Genomic DNA, 18,862 nt, shown 5'->3' on the forward strand with positions numbered 1-18,862 from the left:
TCCTGAAGGGAAAAACACAAACCTGGCTGGCTTCACAACATCCAGATTGTAGAGCCGTAGGGCCTTGAGTAAATATAGGCAGTAATCAGGTAGTGGTTACCGCAGGCCTTAAGTGAGACCCCCTTAACCTATTGGCTTTAGGTTTGATCCAGCACAGTGTCAGTGGTGGTGGCCACAGGGTTGCTTGTGTCAGCCTTCCCTCAGCTCCAGGCAGCTCAGCACAGAGAGACAGATTCCATTTATTTGGGAGAAAGTAAGGGAAGAGAAAAAGAGTCTCTGCTGGTAATCCAGAGAATTCTTCCAGATCTTAACCAAGACAACCAAGTCAGTAGAACCACAGTGTTAGTGGTCTTGGGGTGTCTCCTAATGAAGATATGGCTGCAGTGAACAAAAACTTAGAACACTGAAGTCCCTTCAAATACCCGGAAAGCCTTCCCAAGAAGAAAGCCTCCAAACAAGCCCAGACTGTGAAGATTACAAGAAATACTTAACTCTTCAGTGTCCACACACCAACGAACATTCACAAACATCCACCTAGGAAAACATGACCTCACCAAACAAACTAAATAAGGCACGAGTGACCAATTCCTGAGTGACAGAGGTATGTGTCCTTTCAGACAGATAATTCAAAATAGCTGTGTTGAGGAAACCCAAAGAAATTCAAGATAACACAAAGAAGGAATTCGGAATCCTATCAGATAAATTTAACAAAGAGGTTGAAATAATTAAAAAGAACGAAGCAGAAGCTCTGGAATCCAAAAATGTGATGGACATACAGAAGAATGCATCAGTCTCTTAACTGCATAATTGATCAAACAGAAAAAAGAATTATTGAGCTTTGAGATAGATTATTTGAAAATACACGGTGAGAAGAGACAAAAACAAAAAGAATAAAATGAATAAAACATGCATACAAGATCTAGAAAATAGCCTCAATAAGGGCAAATCTAAGAATTATTGGTCTTAAAGAGGAGGCAGAAAGATAGAGATCAGGATAGACAGCTTGTTCAAAGGGATAATAACAGAGAATGTCCCAAACCTAGAGAAAGATGTCAATATTCAAGTACGAGGAGGTTATAAAACACCAAGCAAATGTAACCTAAATGAGACTACCTTAAGATATCTAATAATCAAATTTCCAAAGGTCACAGATAAAGAAAGGATACTAAACACAGCAAGATAAAAGAAATGAACATGCAAAAACACTCCAATACATCTGTGAGAAGACTTTTCAGTGGAAACTTTACAGGCCAGCAGAGAGTGGCATGACATATTTAAAGTGCTGAAGGAAAAAAAAAAAAAACTTTTACCCTGGAATAGCATACCCAGTGATATTATACTTTGAACATGAAAGAAAAATAAAGACTTTCCAGACCAACAAAAGCTGAGGGATTTCAGCAATGCCAGGTCTGTCCTACAGGAAATGCTAAAAGGAGTTCATCAGTCTGAAAGAAAAGAGTGTTAATGAGTAATAAGAAATCACCTGAAGGTACAAAATTCACTGGTAGTGGTAAATACACAGAAAAGCAAAGAATATCATAGCACTGTAATTATGAATGTGTAAACTACTCATATCTTAAATAGAAAGACTAAAAGATAAATTGATCAAAAATAATAACTACAACTTTTCAACACATAAGACAGTACATTAGGACATAAATAGAAATGACAAAAAGTTAAAATGGGGACACAAAGCTAAAGTGTAGTTTTCATTAGTTTTCTTTTTTGCTTATTAGTTTTTTTACGCAATTAGTATTAGGCTGCCTTCAGTTTAAAGTAATGGATTACAAGATATTCTTTGTAAGCCTCATGTTAACCTCAAATCAAAAAACATACTACAGATTTACAAAATATAAAAAGCAAGAAACTAAATCATGCTACCACAGGAAATCACTTCCACTACAAGGAATACAGGAAGGGAGGAAAGAAGGACGAGAAGACCACAAAACAACCAGAAAACAAAAAACAAAATGGCAGGAGTAAATCCTTACATATCAATAATGACACTGAATGTAAATGGACTTAACTCTCTAATCAAAAGACATAGAATGGCTGAATGGTTTTAAAAAAACAATAACAAGACCCAACAATCTGCTGCTTATAAGAATCAAACTTCACCCATAAAGACACACATAGACTGAAAATAAAGGGATGAAAAAATATGTTCCATGCAAATAGAAACCGAAAAAGAGCAAGAGTAAGTATACTTATTTGAGACAAAATAGATTTTAAGACAAAAACTATAAAAAGAAACAAAGAACGTTTCTTAATGATAAAAGTGTCAATTCAGAAAGAGGTTATAACAATTATATGTGCAACCAACACTAGAGCACCCAGATACATAAAGCAAATATTATTATTGCTAAGAGAGAGATACACCCCAATAAAATAATAGATGGAGACCTCCCATTTTAGCATGAGACAGATCATCCGTACAAAAAATCAACAAAGAAACATTGTACTTAATCTGCACTATAGACCAAATGAACCTAATAGATATTTACAGAACACTTAATCCAAAAGCTACAGAAGACACATTCTTCTCCTTAGCACATGAATTATTCTCCAAGGTAGGACAATATAAGTCTTAAGAAATTCAAAAAAAAATTATATCAAGTATCTTTTCTGACCACAATAGAATAAAACTAGAAATTAATTACAAAAAGAATTTTGGAAACTATACAAACACACAGAAATGAAACAACATGCTTCTGAATGATCAGTGGGGCAACAAAGAAATGAAGAAGGAAACTGAAAAATTTATTGAAACAAATGAAAATGGAAACACGATATACCAAAATCTGTGAGATATAGCCAAAGCAGTACTAAAAGGAAATTGTATAGCTATAAGCACCTACATCAAAAAAGTAGAAAAACTTTAAATAAACAACCTAATGATGCATCTTAAAGAACTACTAAAGCAAAAACAAACCAAACCTGAAAATAGTAGAAAAAATAATAATAAAGATCAGAGCAGAAATAAGTGAAATTTAAACAAAAATGCAATAAAAAGATTGATGAAATAAAAAGTTGGTTTTTAAAACAGATTTTAAAAATAGACCAACTTTTAGCCAGAATAATCAAGATAAAAAGAGAGAAGACACAAGTAAATAAAATTATAGAGATGAAAAAGAAGACATTACTACTAATTCCACAGAAATTAAAATAATCATTAGAGACTACTATGGGCAACCATATACCAATAAACTGGAAAACCTAGAAGAAATTGATAAATTCCTACACATGTACAACCTACGAAGATTGAACCATGAAGAAATTCAAAAGCTGAACAAACCAATAACAAGTAACGAGACTCAAGCTGTAATAAAGTCTCCAGTAACAAAAATCCTGGGACCCGATGGCTTCACTGCTGAACTTTACCAAACATTTAAAGAATTAATACCAATCCTATTCAAGCTATTCTGAAAAATAGAGGAAGAGGAGGGAATGAATACTTCTGAACTCATTCTATGAAACCAGTATTACCATGATGCAAAAACCAAAGACATATCAAAAAAGTAAGGGTACAAGTTAATAAGTTAATATTCCTAATGAAAATTGATGCAAAAATCCTCAAAATTCTAGTAAACTGAATTCAACAACACATTAAAAATATTATTCTTCATGAACCAAGTGAGGTTATCCCAGAATGTAATTATGGTTCAACATATAAAAATCAATCGATGTGATACATCATACTAACAGAATGTAGGACAAAAAACATATGATCATTTCAATTGATGCTGAACAGGCATTTGATAAAGTTCAACAATCCTTCATGATAAAAACCCTCAAAAAACTGGTAATAGAAGGAATGTGCCACAACACAGTAAAAGTCACACATGACAGACTCACAGCTAGTATCATAATGAATGGGGAAATACTGAAAGCCTTTCCTTTAAGATATGGAACATGACAAGGATGCCCACTTTCATGAGTATCATTCAACATAGTACTGGAAGTCCTACTTAGACCAATCAGACAAAATAAATAAAGGGCATCTGAATTTAAAAGGAAGAAGTCAAATTATCCTTGTTTGCAGATGCTATGATCTTATATTTGGAAAACTTTAAGAACTGGTAAACAAATTCAGTAACATTACGGGATACGAAATCAGTAGCATTTCTATATGCCAACAGTGAACAATCTGAAAAAGAAATTTTTAAAAATCCCGTTTAAAATATCCACACATAAAATTAAGTACCTAGGAATTAATGAACTAAATTAAAGGTCTCTATAATTAAAACTATAAAACACTGATGAAATAGATTGAATAGGACAAAACAATGAAAAGATAATCCATGCTTATTAGGATTGCTACAAGCAGCAATCCTAAAATTTATACAGAACCACAAAAGATGCAGAATAGCTAAAGCCATCTTAAGCAAAAAGAACAAAACTGGAGGAATCACATTACCTGACTTCAAATTATACTACAGAGCTACAGTAAACAAAGCACCATGGTCTTGGCATTAAAATAGACACATAAATTAATGGAACAGAATAGAGAACCAATTCTGAATGAATATCCAGAAACAAATCCACACACCTACACTGAATTCATTTTCAACAAAGGTGCCAAGAACATACACTGGAGTAAAGACAGTCTCTTCAATAAATGGTGCTGGGAAAACTGGATTTGTATATGCAGAAAATGAAACTAGATCCCTATTCCTCACCATATACAAAAAGCAAATCCAAATAGATTAAGTACTCAAATATAAGACTTCAAGCTAATAAACTACTAATAGAAAACATTGGGGGAAACTCTCCAGTACATTTATCTGGGCAAAGATTTCTTAAGTAATACCCCAGAAGCACAGGACCAAAGAAAAAATGGACAAATAGGATCATATCAAGTTAAACAGCTTATGCACAGCAAAGGAAATAATCAACAAAGTGTACAGACAATTCACAAAATGGGAGAATATATTTGCAAACTACCCATCTGACAAGGGATTAATAACCAGAATATATACAGAGCTCAAACAATAGGAAAAAAATCTAGTAATTCAATTTAAAAATGGGTCAAATATCTGAGTAGACATTTCTCAATAGAAGGCATACAAATTGCAAACAGGTGTATAAAAACATGCTCAACATAATTGATAATCAGAGAAATGCAAATCAAAACTATAGTGAGGTATTATCTCACCCCAGAAAAAATGGATTTTATCCAAAAGACAGGCAATAACAAATGCTGGTGAGTATGTGGAGGAAACAGAACTCTTGTACATTGTTGGTGGGAATGTAAATTAGTACAACCACTATAAAGAACACTTTGGAGGTTCCTCAAAAAACTAAAAGTAGAGCTACCATATAATCTAGCAATCTCACTGCTATATATATACCCCAAAGAAAGGAATTCAGTATATTGAAGAGGTATCTGCATTCCCATGTTTGCTGCAGTACTGCTCACAATAGCCAAGATTTGGAAGCAACCTAAGTGTCCATCAACAAATGAATAGATAAAGAAAATGTGGTACATATACACAATGGAGTACTACTCAGCCATAGCAAATAATGGCATCCTGTCATTTGCAACAACATGGATGGAACTGGAGGTCATTATGTTAAGTGAAATAAGCCAGGCACAGAAACAAACTTTCCATGCTCTCACTTATTTGTTGGAGCTAAAAATTAAAACAATTGAACTCATGAAAATAGAGACCAGAATGATGGTTACTAGAGTCTGGGACAGGTAGTGGGAGGTTGGGGGAAATGGGGATAGTGAATGGGTACAAAAAATACAGTTCAATAGAATGAAAAAGAGCTGGTGTCTGGTAGCACAGCAGTGTGACTACAGTCAACAATAACTTATTGCACATTTAGAAATAACTAAAAGAATATAATTGGAGTGTCACACAAAGAAATGATAAATGCTTGAGATGAGAGATACTCCATTTTCCCTGAGATGTGTTTATTACACATCGTATGCCTGTATTAAACTATCTCCTGTATCCCACAAATATATACATCTACTATGTACCCATAAATATTAAATACAAAAAAATACAATAAAATTGTCAAACTCATAGAATGAAAGAGTAAAGTGGTGATTCTTAGGGGCTGGGGGACTGGGAAATGTGCAGTTGTTTTTAATTTGTATAAAGTTTCAGTACTCAAGATGATTAATATCTACAAATATGCTGTACAATATTGTCCCTTTAGTTAACAATACTGCATTGTACAACTAAATATGTGTTGAAAGGGTTGATCTCATGTTAAGTGTTCTTACCACGATTAATAAAATAAAATAAAATGAAATAAAATAAAATAAGCTGAGTGAACCCTAAAGAGGATAAACACAAAAAAGTCCAAGCCCAGACATATTATATTCAAACTGCTTATAACTAAATACAGAGAAAAATTTGAAACTGCAATTTTAAAAATGCCATTTACAATAGCTCCTAAAACTGAAAATGTTTGGTACAAACCTAACAAAGCATGCACAGAATGTATATACTGAAAATGACAAAACACTGATGAAACAAATCCAAGAAGACCTAAACAAATGTACATACTGTGTTCATGAATAGAAGAATCATTATAGTAATGATGTCAATTCTCCCTCAAAGAGATCTATAGATTAACACAATATCAACCAAAATCCCAGCAGAAATTTGTATATAGACATGCTAATATTCAAATTTACATGTAAAGACACAAGAACTAGAATAGCTCATTACATTTTGACAAAGAAAAACAAAGAGGAATCACACTACTTAATTTTAGAAGTTACTATAAATAAAGCTAAAGTAATCAAGTCACAGCAGTGTTTGTAAAGGGATAGATACACAAGTCCACAAGTCAATGGAACCTAAAAAATAGGACAGATATGCACCTACATGAATATGGCCATTTGATATTTTTACAAAGATACACAGGCAATTCAGTGGAGAAAAGGTTGTCTTTTGAACAAATATTGCTGGAACCTTTGAAAATGAACCTTAACCTGAATTTCACACCTTATATAAAGACCAACTCAAAATAATTAATATATGTAAATGCAAAAACTAAAATGTTAAACTTTTAGGGGAAAAAAAACCTTAAAACTGACACCAAAGCACAACACATGCAAGAAAAAAAAAATGACAAATTTGACTTCATCAAATTTGAAAACATTTTTTCTGCCCAAGGCACTGTAAAGTGAATGAAAAGACCCAGTAATGATGTACAGAAAATATTTTCAAATCACGTATCTGATAAAGGACTAGTATCCAGAAAATGTATTTTTTTTAAACTCTGAAAACTCAATAGTAAGGAAACAACCACATTAAAAGATGGGCAAAGAACTTAAACGGACGCTTCATCAGAGAAGTTACGGCAAATAAGGACACAAACAGGTGTTAATTATTAGCTATTAGACAAATTATTAGCTGTCAGACAATGAGATATCACTATACAACTATCTGATCAGCTGAAATAAAGAATAATGACAATACCAAATGTTGTCAATGATAAAATTATTACAGGGTTCAGGTGATGACGGCCTGAACTCCTTAATAAACTTTTTCATCTCATATTTCACCCACTGATGATCCTTGCCTGGATCTGTTACATCATTGGAGGTTGTAAAATAGTGATTTTCTACATTTATTTCTGGATTTTTTCCTACATTTACTAACTGTATTTCTTGCAAAAAGAACTTTCTCTTATCAAACTAGGGCTTTCTTGTTGTTATGAAAGTTTGTACAAAAAAAGCAGAATAAAATACTGATTTTTTTTTTCTTTTGACTGCTAATTGTCAGAATAAGGAGTCGATGTTCTATTTACCTTAAATGGTATTCAATGAGGTTTCATTCTTTGGGAGTAGGGGGATCCCTCTCTATCGGTATCATTAATCAACTCATGAATTTTTATATAGTCAATGTGTTTTCATCATTCAAAGTTACTATTATTGTTTGACGCTCCTATGTACTTTTTTTTTTTTTGTATTTTTAATAGACACGGGGTTTCACCGTGTTAGCCAGGATGGTCTCGATCTCCTGACCTCGTGATCCGCCCGCCTCGGCCTCCCAAAGTGCTGGGATTACAGGCGTGAGCCACCGCACCTGGCCTCCTGTGTACTTTTGACATTAGACTTTGATGGTACCCCTGCTCTCTGACACAATATGTCACAATCCCATCTTATTTGTTTTTTTTATCTCAAACTTGGAATTAGCTATTCCCCCCAAGGAGTCCTGGTACCTTTTACGTGGGATAGTATTTACAGACTTTTTGAGTGTCATTTTGTATTTTTTATTAGACTATTTTAAAGGAAAAATTGTACTCCCAATGTTCATTTAAATTATGGTAGTTTTATTATAATGTTACTTAAATATGAACAACAGTAGAGCCATATATATATGAATGCTTTATTTGGGTACACATGGACATAAAGATGGATACAGACACTGAGGACTACTGGAGAGGAGAGAGAAGGAGGGCGGGCAAGTGCTAAAAAACTACCTGTTGGGTACTATGTTCACTACCTGAGTGATGGGATCATTCATACACCAAACTTCAGCATCACTCAATATACCCAGTTAACAAGCCTCCACATGTATCTCCTGAATGTAAAACAAAAGTTGAAATTTTAAAATAAAATAGAAAAAAATGAATGCTTTGGGCTTATGATGCCTATATAATTATAAATACAATACTATTTTCCAAAATAGCATAAACAGCCAGCTCTAACAGTTTTTTTTTCCCATTTATTAGTCAGTTTCTTCCTTTAAATAAATATTGGCCAAATATCTAAAGGACATATGTTGAATGGTCTCCCCATTGTTCCATAGCCAGGATTACCAAAACTCTCTTTTTGTACTTGTCTGGGTGTTATCCTAGACTTCTAGTGGAAACTGATAGCAATGTTTAAGCAGGGGAGTAAGATAATCAGTTTTGTTTGTTTTGTTATGCAAGTGAATTCAGTGATGATGTAGACTCTACACTGTAAAAGATAACAAGTGGAGCAGAGAAATAAGTCAGAAGACTATTACTACTGTCCCATTGGTGAGGGCCTCAACTGAAGTGAAAATGGAATGGGGAGAATCGATTTGATATATTTTTCTGATTTTGTCATTTTTGATTTGGGAATTTGGTGAGTAAATGGACACAGAGGAACTAGTTAGCAAGGGGTTGCAATAATCCAGTTAAGAAGGCATGTGAACCTGAACAAGGTAATGATGTTAGGTAAAAGGGGGATTAATTCCACGGATATTAAAGAGGAAGAATTCTCAGGATATTTTCATTGACTAGATGTTTGGAGAAAGAGGGAAGGGCAAGGATGGCCTTCAGGTTTTAAAAATTATCTCCCACAGTGTACCATTCACAAAGGTGATTGATGTAAAAACCCCACATCTTTCTCAGCTTTCTTCTTTGAGTGTCCTGTTGGAATTGCCATGGGACAAGACCATAAGTAGTATTTGCCAGGCTATCCAACATAGAAAAATGTCATGTATGAGGACACACTCATAAAAATATCTTTCTTCTTCTACAATGGAAAATAAAAGCTTAAGTAAATGAAACCTACAGAGGTGGGCAAACTATGGCCCACAAGCCAAATCTGGACTGCTGCCTGTTATTCTATGGCCTATGACTAAGAGTGATTTTTACATTTTTAATTGTTGAAAAAATTCAAAGAAGAATAATTTTTCACTGCGCATTAAGATGAAATAAAATTCAAATGTCAGCGTTCATAAATAAAGTTCTACTGGAACACAGCCATGCTCACTTATCTCTCCCTGGAACTCAAAAGTAAGGCAAACAAATATTTTACCATCATTACACATGCACATACACACACACATCACATGCGCGCACACGAGCATGCTCCTTCTCTGTGCCCACTGTGTACGGGCTTTGCAGAAATTGCATTTCTTGCAGAGAAACTTTGAACCTCACAATGGAAGGTAATTTACCAATCTCTTATCTATCTATTTATCATACTTCACGTTTTAGTAATAACTGAATTTCACCGTTTTCAAGCTTGGAAATTATATCTCCTCATTCTGCTGAACGTGTCTATGGCCACTTTGGGGCTACAATGGCAGAGCAGAGTAGTTGTGACAGAGACGCTATAGCCCTCAAAAAATATTTTACTTACTACTATTTATTTACAAAAATAAAATATTTACTATCCGGCCCTTTATAGGGAAAGTGTGCCGACTCCTGGTCTACTATGAGCCAGGTACTGTGCTAGGACTTTCACATCTTCTATAATTCTATCAAAAACTTTAGTGGTATATTAGGTTATAGAGACCTGAAGAATGTATCTAGAATCTAGAATAATAACATGCTTTATTTGTAAATATTCAAATGATTTGCAAAGATAAAGAGTTACTTTCTTTAGGATCCTATCCTTTCCCTGCTTAAACACTGTTATTGATTCCAAATGCTTATAGAATTAAAGCTAAAATAGGCAAAACATAAGACCCTTTGCTTACGCAATCTAGTCCCCACCTACCTTTCATCACATCTCATCACTCTTTTCCCCATCCCTCACCCAATGAATTTCTCACTGTCCTCCCACTTTTTGCAGACAGAAGCTGAAAGTGACACATTCATGAGATATTTAGTGTCCACTTCATTGAGGTCCCTTGTTCACCTTTTCCTTTCTATACCTTTCTTCACTCTCCTTCACTTTCTTCATCGAATTGTCTACCATTACAAAATAGAAAAGAAATGAAGGGAGGGAGGAAGGGAAACTGCAACACACACAGGTTTTATTGGGGTGAGGCATACCTCTTATCACTCTGGTCAGTCTAATTTGTCAAATCCTCGAGGGTAGGGCCGATACATTTTTTTTTTTTAACGTCGTCCAACATCTATTAGAGGTTCAGTCATTGATTATCCCCCTCCCTTTCTTCGTTTCCCTTGGGAAACCTGGAAAACAGAAAATCTTCCCACAGAAACTCCTCAGGGGCGCGCCGAGATCTGGGCTTGCGCACTTGGACATGGCCGGCGCTCAGCCCCCGCCGCAAGCCGGCGGGGTCTCGCACTAACCTAGCGCGGGCGCTCGATCTCCCGCGCGCGCGCGCGTGCGCGAGACCCCCCTTTGGCCCCCTACCCTGCAGCACGGGTAGCGTGACGTAATGCAACCTCAGCATGTCAGCAGCAATATAAAGGAGAACGAGGCGGCGCGCCTCCCAGACGCAGAGTAGATTGTGATTGGCTCGGGCTGCGGAACCTCGGAAACCCGAATGTGAGGACCTTAAGGGATCCACAGCTGCCGCCCCCCGCAGCCATCCAGAGCGCGGTCACAGTCCGACTGGCGGCACGGAGACGGCGGCGGCGGCAGCGGCAGCGGCAGCTGTAGCTGCAGCAGCAGGTAAGGAGACTCCTGACGAGAAACTAGAGGGACGTGGATCCACCGCGTTCAGTGTTTCTTGTCTGAGGGGAGGAGAGGCTCACACCCAGCGTGTAGCGTAGGGCGAAGGGAACAATGGAAGTGGCGTCCAGTCCCTGAGCTTTCCTCCCGCCTCGGGCGGAGTTTTCCTCTTCAGCCGCAGCCGGGGGCTGGAGGAATTGAGGGAAGTAAGGGTTTTCCCCCTTAGCCAACCTCCTCTTTCCCTAGGCCAGAGCCCCAGGGAGCTAGAGCCGTCGTTGAGACCGTCGGTGGTTTAGGGTGACGTGAAAATGGCGGAAAACAAAACGGTGAAGTGAAGAATGCAGCGTCCCCCTGGCAGTTTCTCTCAGCTATCCCTCCACCCCATATTCTTTTCACTGGCGCCCCAGTCGCCTCGCCCCCGCCCCCTGACCGAGCTAATAGTAACCTTTGGAATGCGCGAGGGATGGCGGCGTGTGCGAGGAAGTGGCACCGAATTGGCATTTTAGGGGATTGGGAGCCGTCAGAGCCTGGGAGTTGGGGGGAGGGGGGGGGCGTGTGCAACAACTGTCGCCTACACTAAAACACCACCATTTTGGTTCCCAACCGTCTCCCACGTAGCGGGGCAGAGGAAGCTGGAGGAGGCTGAGGGGCTGGGCAGCACGGCGTGGGTAGCAGCGGTGGCGACCGCTGCACCAAGTGAGAGGAGGGAGGAGGGGAAAGGGTATTCTTGTCTCATCGGTCTCTTCCTTTCTGCTGCGAAGGTTCTCTTGTTTGGTTTAAGATCTAGTCAGATGGGTAATACCTCAGAGGGCACGTGTGTGCATTCTGCTCGAAATGATTGAAACTTGGCATGGTCGTGGGAAAAGGAGACTTATGCGGGAAGAGGGCTGCGTCCAAAGCTGCAATACTGCTACTTGCCAGGGCTCCTTTGTCTCCCATCTCTGCAAATACTACTTTCGCATTCTCTTGTTCTGCCGCCTTACCATTTCTCATCTATCCGTCACCCTATTGACATCACTAAGAAGCTAGGTCCTGAATGAGCTATGTTAGAAGAGACAGATTTTCTTTTTGTGATTTCTACTCCCCATGCATTAATGGAAAGATGTTTACTTGAGACGTACTTGGTGGGTTATCTCCATTCAATAAGGATGTGAGATACACTTAGAGAAGACCAAGAAGCCTAGCTATCTCTAATGGTTATTAAATACTTAACACACTGCTGTTTTCATACCTCATTTATTATTGATTTTATTGAAACTTCCTATGTGGGGAAAGATACTCCGGTTTATTTATTTGGTATTCACACAGTGTAATACTTTTATAATAGTTGCACTATGTGTTGTAATTTTTACACTTCATTGAGTGCTAGTGCAGACTTTTCAGTATGGATTTGGCAAGGATAAAGCTTGCCCTTGATTCTCTTTCACTTTCTAAAATAAGGTGTTGTTTGTGATTTTTAAGATGTGCTTTAGAGAAGATTTTGGTTTAATCAAGTGGTAGCATTCTAAGTATAATAACGTTGCTAACGTAGTGAGTAGTTGTTTTTGTTGGAATCCGTTGGGTTGATTTTAACATTACTACAGATTTGAGCATATGAACCCTTCCCAGCCTCACTATGCAAGTTCAGGTGTAAAGAAAAATATTAAGTTGTGTAAGAAACTTAGTTTAAAATATTTTAAAGTATCTGATTTTGAATGTATTTTTATAATAGGTAAAGAGAGCGTTTTCCCAAAGAAAATAACATAGCACAGAAGGAAAAATAAAAAGAAATTGCTGCAGATTTTACTTTATGTGAGAAAATCTACAATTTCTTCGAGACACTCATATAAAGGTGATTAACAAATTACTTATTGTTTTATCTTATTTAACAGTTAAATAAAATTAAGTTTTTAAAAACATTTTCAGACATTTGTAGTTGTTCTATTAGTTATGTGGTAAAGAAAGTAATTACTCTAATTAAAATCCAAATAGTACACTGTTTTAAATGTTAAGAACATGTCCCTTTCAGATTTATTTTGTTAACACACAGGTAGTTTATTGTGAACTCTCTTGGCCTTGGACCTCATTTTGCATAATAGCAAAGCAGAAAACAATGGCATTTGAAAAAAGATACACAACTAAGAATTTCTAAAATTGTGAAGTTTGCTCATACATAAAGTAATTCTGTCTGAATCGTTTGTTATATAGAAATGTCACCTACTTCTGTAACATATTTATGTATATACCTGAAATAGTGATAGGGGTTCCTCTGAGACTCTCCTGCCTCCTGAATACCAATTTAGCCATCCTCCTTTATTTAAGAATATATTAAGTTGTATTACGTGTCACCTTTCTGAAACTTTCATTAAGGTTGCAGCTTTATCGGTTGTGCAATATGGTACAATTTATTAAGCAGTCCTACGTGAAAAGGAGATAAGTGCCTTATAAAATTGACAGGTTTTTGTTGATTTACTTAGAATCTTATGTTTGAAGAGAAAATGCACATATATGTGTCTAAGAAATACATTGAGTGACAGCATCTGACTTTATGTTCCATACTATCAAATGGTCGTAAATATAGGATAAGTCATTTGAAATGAAATAGATTGAGCCCTTGCTTTCAAAACCACCTTGAAGCTAGCATAATTTTATTAATCACTAATAAAAAGTCAGTTTTACAATTACAAGTAAATGAAATGCTGAGATAAATAATTTGCTAAATGTTTGTATGTGATCGATCTTATTTTTACCATATTTAGGAAGCAGTCATGTTTCATGAGTCCTCAAAACTGAGACAAGAGAATGTAGTAGAGTGAGGCCAGAAGTCCTTACTGGTTCAAAGAACTCCGGGGAAACTGGGATAGAACATTTTACATTATAAGTAGAACCCTGGGAGCCAGAGGTGAATACAAGTTTATCTGCAGAGCTCCGCTGCAGGGCTGATCTGGGTCTGGAAGAAATGGATGAGAGCCAGTGGATGAAATTCACTAATACTAGACATCTGAGTCCTCTAGTAATGTATAAATATCCTAACTATTGTTTGTTGTCATCTCGTTCTTCTTTTATAACCTATGTTTTAACTGGAACTTTTAGCACTGCAGTTTTGTTGTTTTGCTTTCTTCTACCACTTCCCTATGGCTCATCAGCTTGACTGTGCCTTTGTCTCCATTATTTTTGGTTTACTTCCACTTGGCACTTCTTTTATTTATGGTTGTCACATAAAGCATCTAACCATGGTTTTTCTTTGTTTTGCTTTCTTTTGTAATAAGCTTTCCACACTTGGTTGAAAGGCATATTGTCAATTGCATTTTTTTCTCAAAACAACTAACTTTGGACTAAATATATTAAACTATTTTAAAAGCCATTTCTTTTGCAGATATTGGTGAATGAACTTTGCTAAGTATGGATTCAGGCGGTGGAAGTCTTGGATTGCACACGCCAGACTCTAGAATGGCCCATACCATGATTATGCAAGATTTTGGTAAAGCATTTTCTTTGTTGTATTTTTTTCTTTTTTAGAAGTAAGGGGATAATAAAAATCAAAAATAAGTTGAGGAAGGGGAGAATTACAATGAAAACTTGTTCTTTTACTAGGAAAATATATTTGTAGAGCTTATTCTCATAAAGCTGTGTGTCAGTGGTCTACTTAACATCACTTTTACAATTTAGGGGAAGGTTGTGTTAGGGACACTTGAAATATGGTGGTAATATGTTACTGGAAATGAAAAACTCAATTTACATAAATAACTGCATAATTATATCACATTCTGTTCTGATAGTATATATCAGCTCTCACGTGTAGGAAATGTTAAACTGACTTTCTAAAACACATTTAAGTTGCATTGTTAATAAAGTTGGAAAAAGAAGTGCTTACATCAACTAAAAAAAAAGATGCTTATATAGTGATATGCAAAATCATGCACTAGGTGATTATTATTGTGATGCTATTTCCTCAGAAAGTTGTTACCATTAGAATACATTTTTCTTTCTCTTTTTTTTTTTAAAAAAAAAAAAAAAGAGGCCGGGCTTCGTGGCTCATGCCTGTAATCCCAGCACTTTGGGAGGCAAAGGCGGGCGGATCACGAGGTCAAGAGATTGAAATCATTCTGGCCAGCATGGTGAAACCCCGTCTCTACTAAAAGTACAAAAGATTAGCCGAGCGTGGTGGAGCACGCCTGTAGTCCCAGCTACTCAGGAGGCTGAGGCAGGAGAATTGCTTGAGCCCATGAGGCGGAGGTTGCAATGAGCTGAGCTGAGATGGTGCCACTGCACTCCAGCCTGGTGACAGAATGAGACTCAGTCTCAAAAAAAAAAAAAAAAAAAAAAAAAAAAAGACTCCTTACTCTTGTGGCCAGGTTTGTAAGTAGCCTCTTGACAGTAGTCATTTTGATGAGGATGCCAAGACTCCATTGACATTCAACAAATAAACTGAATTTGGCCAGGGATGATCTGAATTACAGAGGAGATAGAGCTATTTGAAGTATAAAAGGCAGGGATGAGATCAAAAGAATTGAAGATAAGATTGGAGTGAAAGCAGAAAAGACAAATGGTGAACTGCGATAAAAGAACAGGGAACGAGGTAATATGGAATTGTTGAAGCTGAAATTAGTGATGAGGGAATAGAACTGTGATACTTTGCTAAGTTAAGAAAATGCTACTATTGTTCGTTGATAATATGGTTGAATGTATCATTTGGTCCCCTGTAGTAAATCCCACAGCAACGGAAGTCAGTAAAGCCGTATTCTAGTCATGGCAGTGCTGTTAACTAGCTGTGTAAACTTGGATAAATTACTGAATTCCCTTTTATAATGATTGCACTAGATAACATTTAAGGTCCTCTCCAGTTATAGAATTCTTTGACATTTCTTTCTGATGAATAAAGTTGAGTAGTCCAATATTGGATGTGAGTTAATTGATGAAATATAAAGAAATCGTGGATGTATTCTTCTGAAAGCTAAGTGAATTGTGTTGACTACGGATGATTTAGAAATGACTTTGGGTGAAAAAAACTCATCAATAAATTCTAGAGGAAGGATAATAGGGCCAAAGAGTAAGAGATTAAAGATATTCCCATGAATTCTTTAGTAGAGAGTTGATAGTTTTTAGAATAATGGAACACTGGAATTTCAGTATGGTAAATAAATTTTGGTTGAAATGTCAACTTTAATTTTTTACCTTTTAAAATAAGATATTTTTAAAATGGAAGTATTATAGTAGTTTCTCCATTTAATACAAAATATTACCTCTCCTATAGCATTTGATAAAGTGCCAAAACTCACTTCATTCCTGAAGAGGTTGGCTATTAGCTAGTAAAGTGTGATTCCTTTCAAAAGATGAAAAAAAAATCTGATTGGTGCTGGTGAATATTTACATAATGTTCCTTTTAACCTTCCTTTCCATTGTTTATCCTCAATGTCTTTAGAATTAATTACTCCTTTATTACATCTACTACTTTTTTTCTTTTAGTTGTTAGGGGAATAGAATATGCATATTGAAATATTTAACATATATGTTTTTTCTTCTTTACTTTTTATTCAGATACATTCACATACCATTCCATTCATCCATTTTTATAAAGTATACAATTCAGTGGTTTTTAGCATATTCACAAAATTGTATAACCATCACTAGTACCTAGTTTTAGAACATTTTCATATCCTAAAAAAAGACACCTCATACCCATTAGCAGTCATTCCCCATTCTGCCTCTCCCCACCAGCCCTAGGCAGCCACTAATCTTTCTGTCTGTGGATTTAATTATTCTGAACATTTTATATAAGTGGAATCATATATGGTCATTGTGTCTGGCTTCTTTCACTTAGCATGTTTTTAAGTGTCATCCATGTTATAGCATGTATCAGTACATACTTCATTCGTTTTCACTGCCAATGATATTCCATTGTATGAGTACACCACATTTGGTTTATTTGTTTATCAGTTGATAGATATTTGGGTTGTTGAAATATTTTTAATCCACTAGAAATATTATGTGTTTGACAAAATAAGCTTTGCATCTTAGATTGAAGTATGAGTGCCTTTGGAGGCGTGTGACAGTATGCCAAGGCATACCTGAAACCACAGAATAAATAGCACAGCCTCTTGGAATTTTTTTTTCATTTGAATTGAGGAGAATATATATACACACATATACCTATACACAATTATAGCTGCATAAATATGTAGAAAGTAAGATTTTCGTTCACTATCCCCTCCCTTTTTAGAAATAATAAAATTGAAAGGTTTGCGAACTACTTCTAATTTTTAATTAGTATTTTCATATTATCATTTAAAGCCCTCTCTAAAATGAATTTAATTGAGTAAACTGATTTGTATCAGAAAAATGTTTAAAGGCACTTATTGTTGTTTTTGTTGTTATATACCTGTTTATGATTTAACTGGTAGTATTTTGAGTTAGTGGTTTTTTCAAATGATGCATTCTTTTTAAATTTCATTTTTATGCTCTCTTAAATCAAGGTATATAAATCAATGGCAGTTAAATTACTTTTGCATTTTTGGTGAGACTGTTTTTCTGAATTTGCTATTAGATCAAGAATAACTAATATGGGTAATGCTCACTCATTTGTGCTTAGGGATAATGTTGACTTGAAATATGTTAAGTTTCCATTTGTCCTTGGTAAATTCTGAACTCTTAAAAGGCAGTAACTCACTCTATTTTTGATATGCAGTTCCCAGCACAATTTCATTTATAGGCATTTTCATTGTTGTATGATATTTTGTGAAATGCAAAGGTTGTCAAACAGACCTAAACCTAAAAAGACCTTTATTGGGGGACTTTTGGAAATTTTAGCCCTGATAACTTAGATTTCTTCTGAAAGCAGCCCCCCCATGCTTATTTTACCTCCCTGTTAAAATTTCTAAATTCTAAAATTTCATTAGAAATTAGATACATTCTCTTTAAATTCTGTTAGCGTCAAAACTTAGATATTTGCAGCCCCATAAATTATTGACATTTGTGAAACTTAGAGTTTAACATACACAGAGCTAACCAAATAAGAACACTGTGGCACAAGATCTCCAAATTCTGTAAGGTTCTTGGTTGATACAATACAGAAAATCTGAAACATTAATTTAATGCATAATTCATTGGACCAATTTATTTTGAAGAATATTTGAGACTTAGAAATTTACAACTTTGTTCAATAACCTTGCTGGTGTCTCAGTATAATAGCTGTCCTTGAAGTATGAGATTGAATTTAATAGTTGTTTAAGATTTTAATGCTACAAAAAGTCTGTGTTGTTTTAGGATATAAATAGCAAAACACCCTTAGATAGTGGCCCAAGACAGACCTGACACGTAACAGATTTTATGCTGTCATTCTGGTGATGTTCCAAGTATTCATATTTAAATGGAATAACTTTAATAAAATGGGAAATACTGGAAATCAGGACATGTTTCTTACTGTTGCCTGATTATTTAATTTTATACTTTTTATATGATTTTTTTCTTATTGTTTATAATTTTCTAAGCTAGTAAGATAAATTATTAACGCAATTTAATGCTGTTTACTAAATGATTTAAAATTTAAATGAGCGACCACGTGATAGGCCATTT

General features: G+C 35.6%; 1 protein-coding gene and 1 long non-coding RNA gene across 12 annotated transcripts in view; one reads left to right on the top strand and one right to left on the bottom strand.

Moving 5' to 3' along the window:
* Positions 1-11,036, bottom strand: part of LOC104003937 (uncharacterized) — a 34,065-nt gene extending 23,029 nt beyond the window's left edge. The window contains exon 1 of the long non-coding RNA XR_676735.4: positions 10,726-11,036. This is a non-coding gene — a long non-coding RNA (uncharacterized LOC104003937). The remainder of the gene's footprint in view (positions 1-10,725) is intronic.
* A 28-nt stretch (positions 11,037-11,064) lies between these two features.
* ZNF711 (zinc finger protein 711) overlaps positions 11,065-18,862 on the top strand; it is a 29,093-nt gene continuing 21,295 nt past the window's right edge. Inside the window, exons 1-4 of one of the 11 annotated variants that reach the window (XM_016943468.3) lie at positions 11,089-11,311; positions 13,023-13,142; positions 14,050-14,308; positions 14,667-14,771. In XM_016943468.3, the coding sequence (XP_016798957.1) occupies positions 14,693-14,771 (79 nt within the window). In that variant the 5' untranslated portion in view covers positions 11,089-11,311; positions 13,023-13,142; positions 14,050-14,308; positions 14,667-14,692. Of the gene's footprint in view, positions 11,312-13,022; positions 13,143-14,049; positions 14,772-18,862 lie in introns of all 11 variants that reach the window. The other 10 variants (XM_016943474.3, XM_016943471.3, XM_054677040.2 and 7 more) reach the window with 10 other exon arrangements.

This window comes from Pan troglodytes, chromosome X (genome assembly GCF_028858775.2).
Source record: "Pan troglodytes isolate AG18354 chromosome X, NHGRI_mPanTro3-v2.0_pri, whole genome shotgun sequence".
NCBI lineage: Eukaryota > Metazoa > Chordata > Mammalia > Primates > Hominidae > Pan > Pan troglodytes.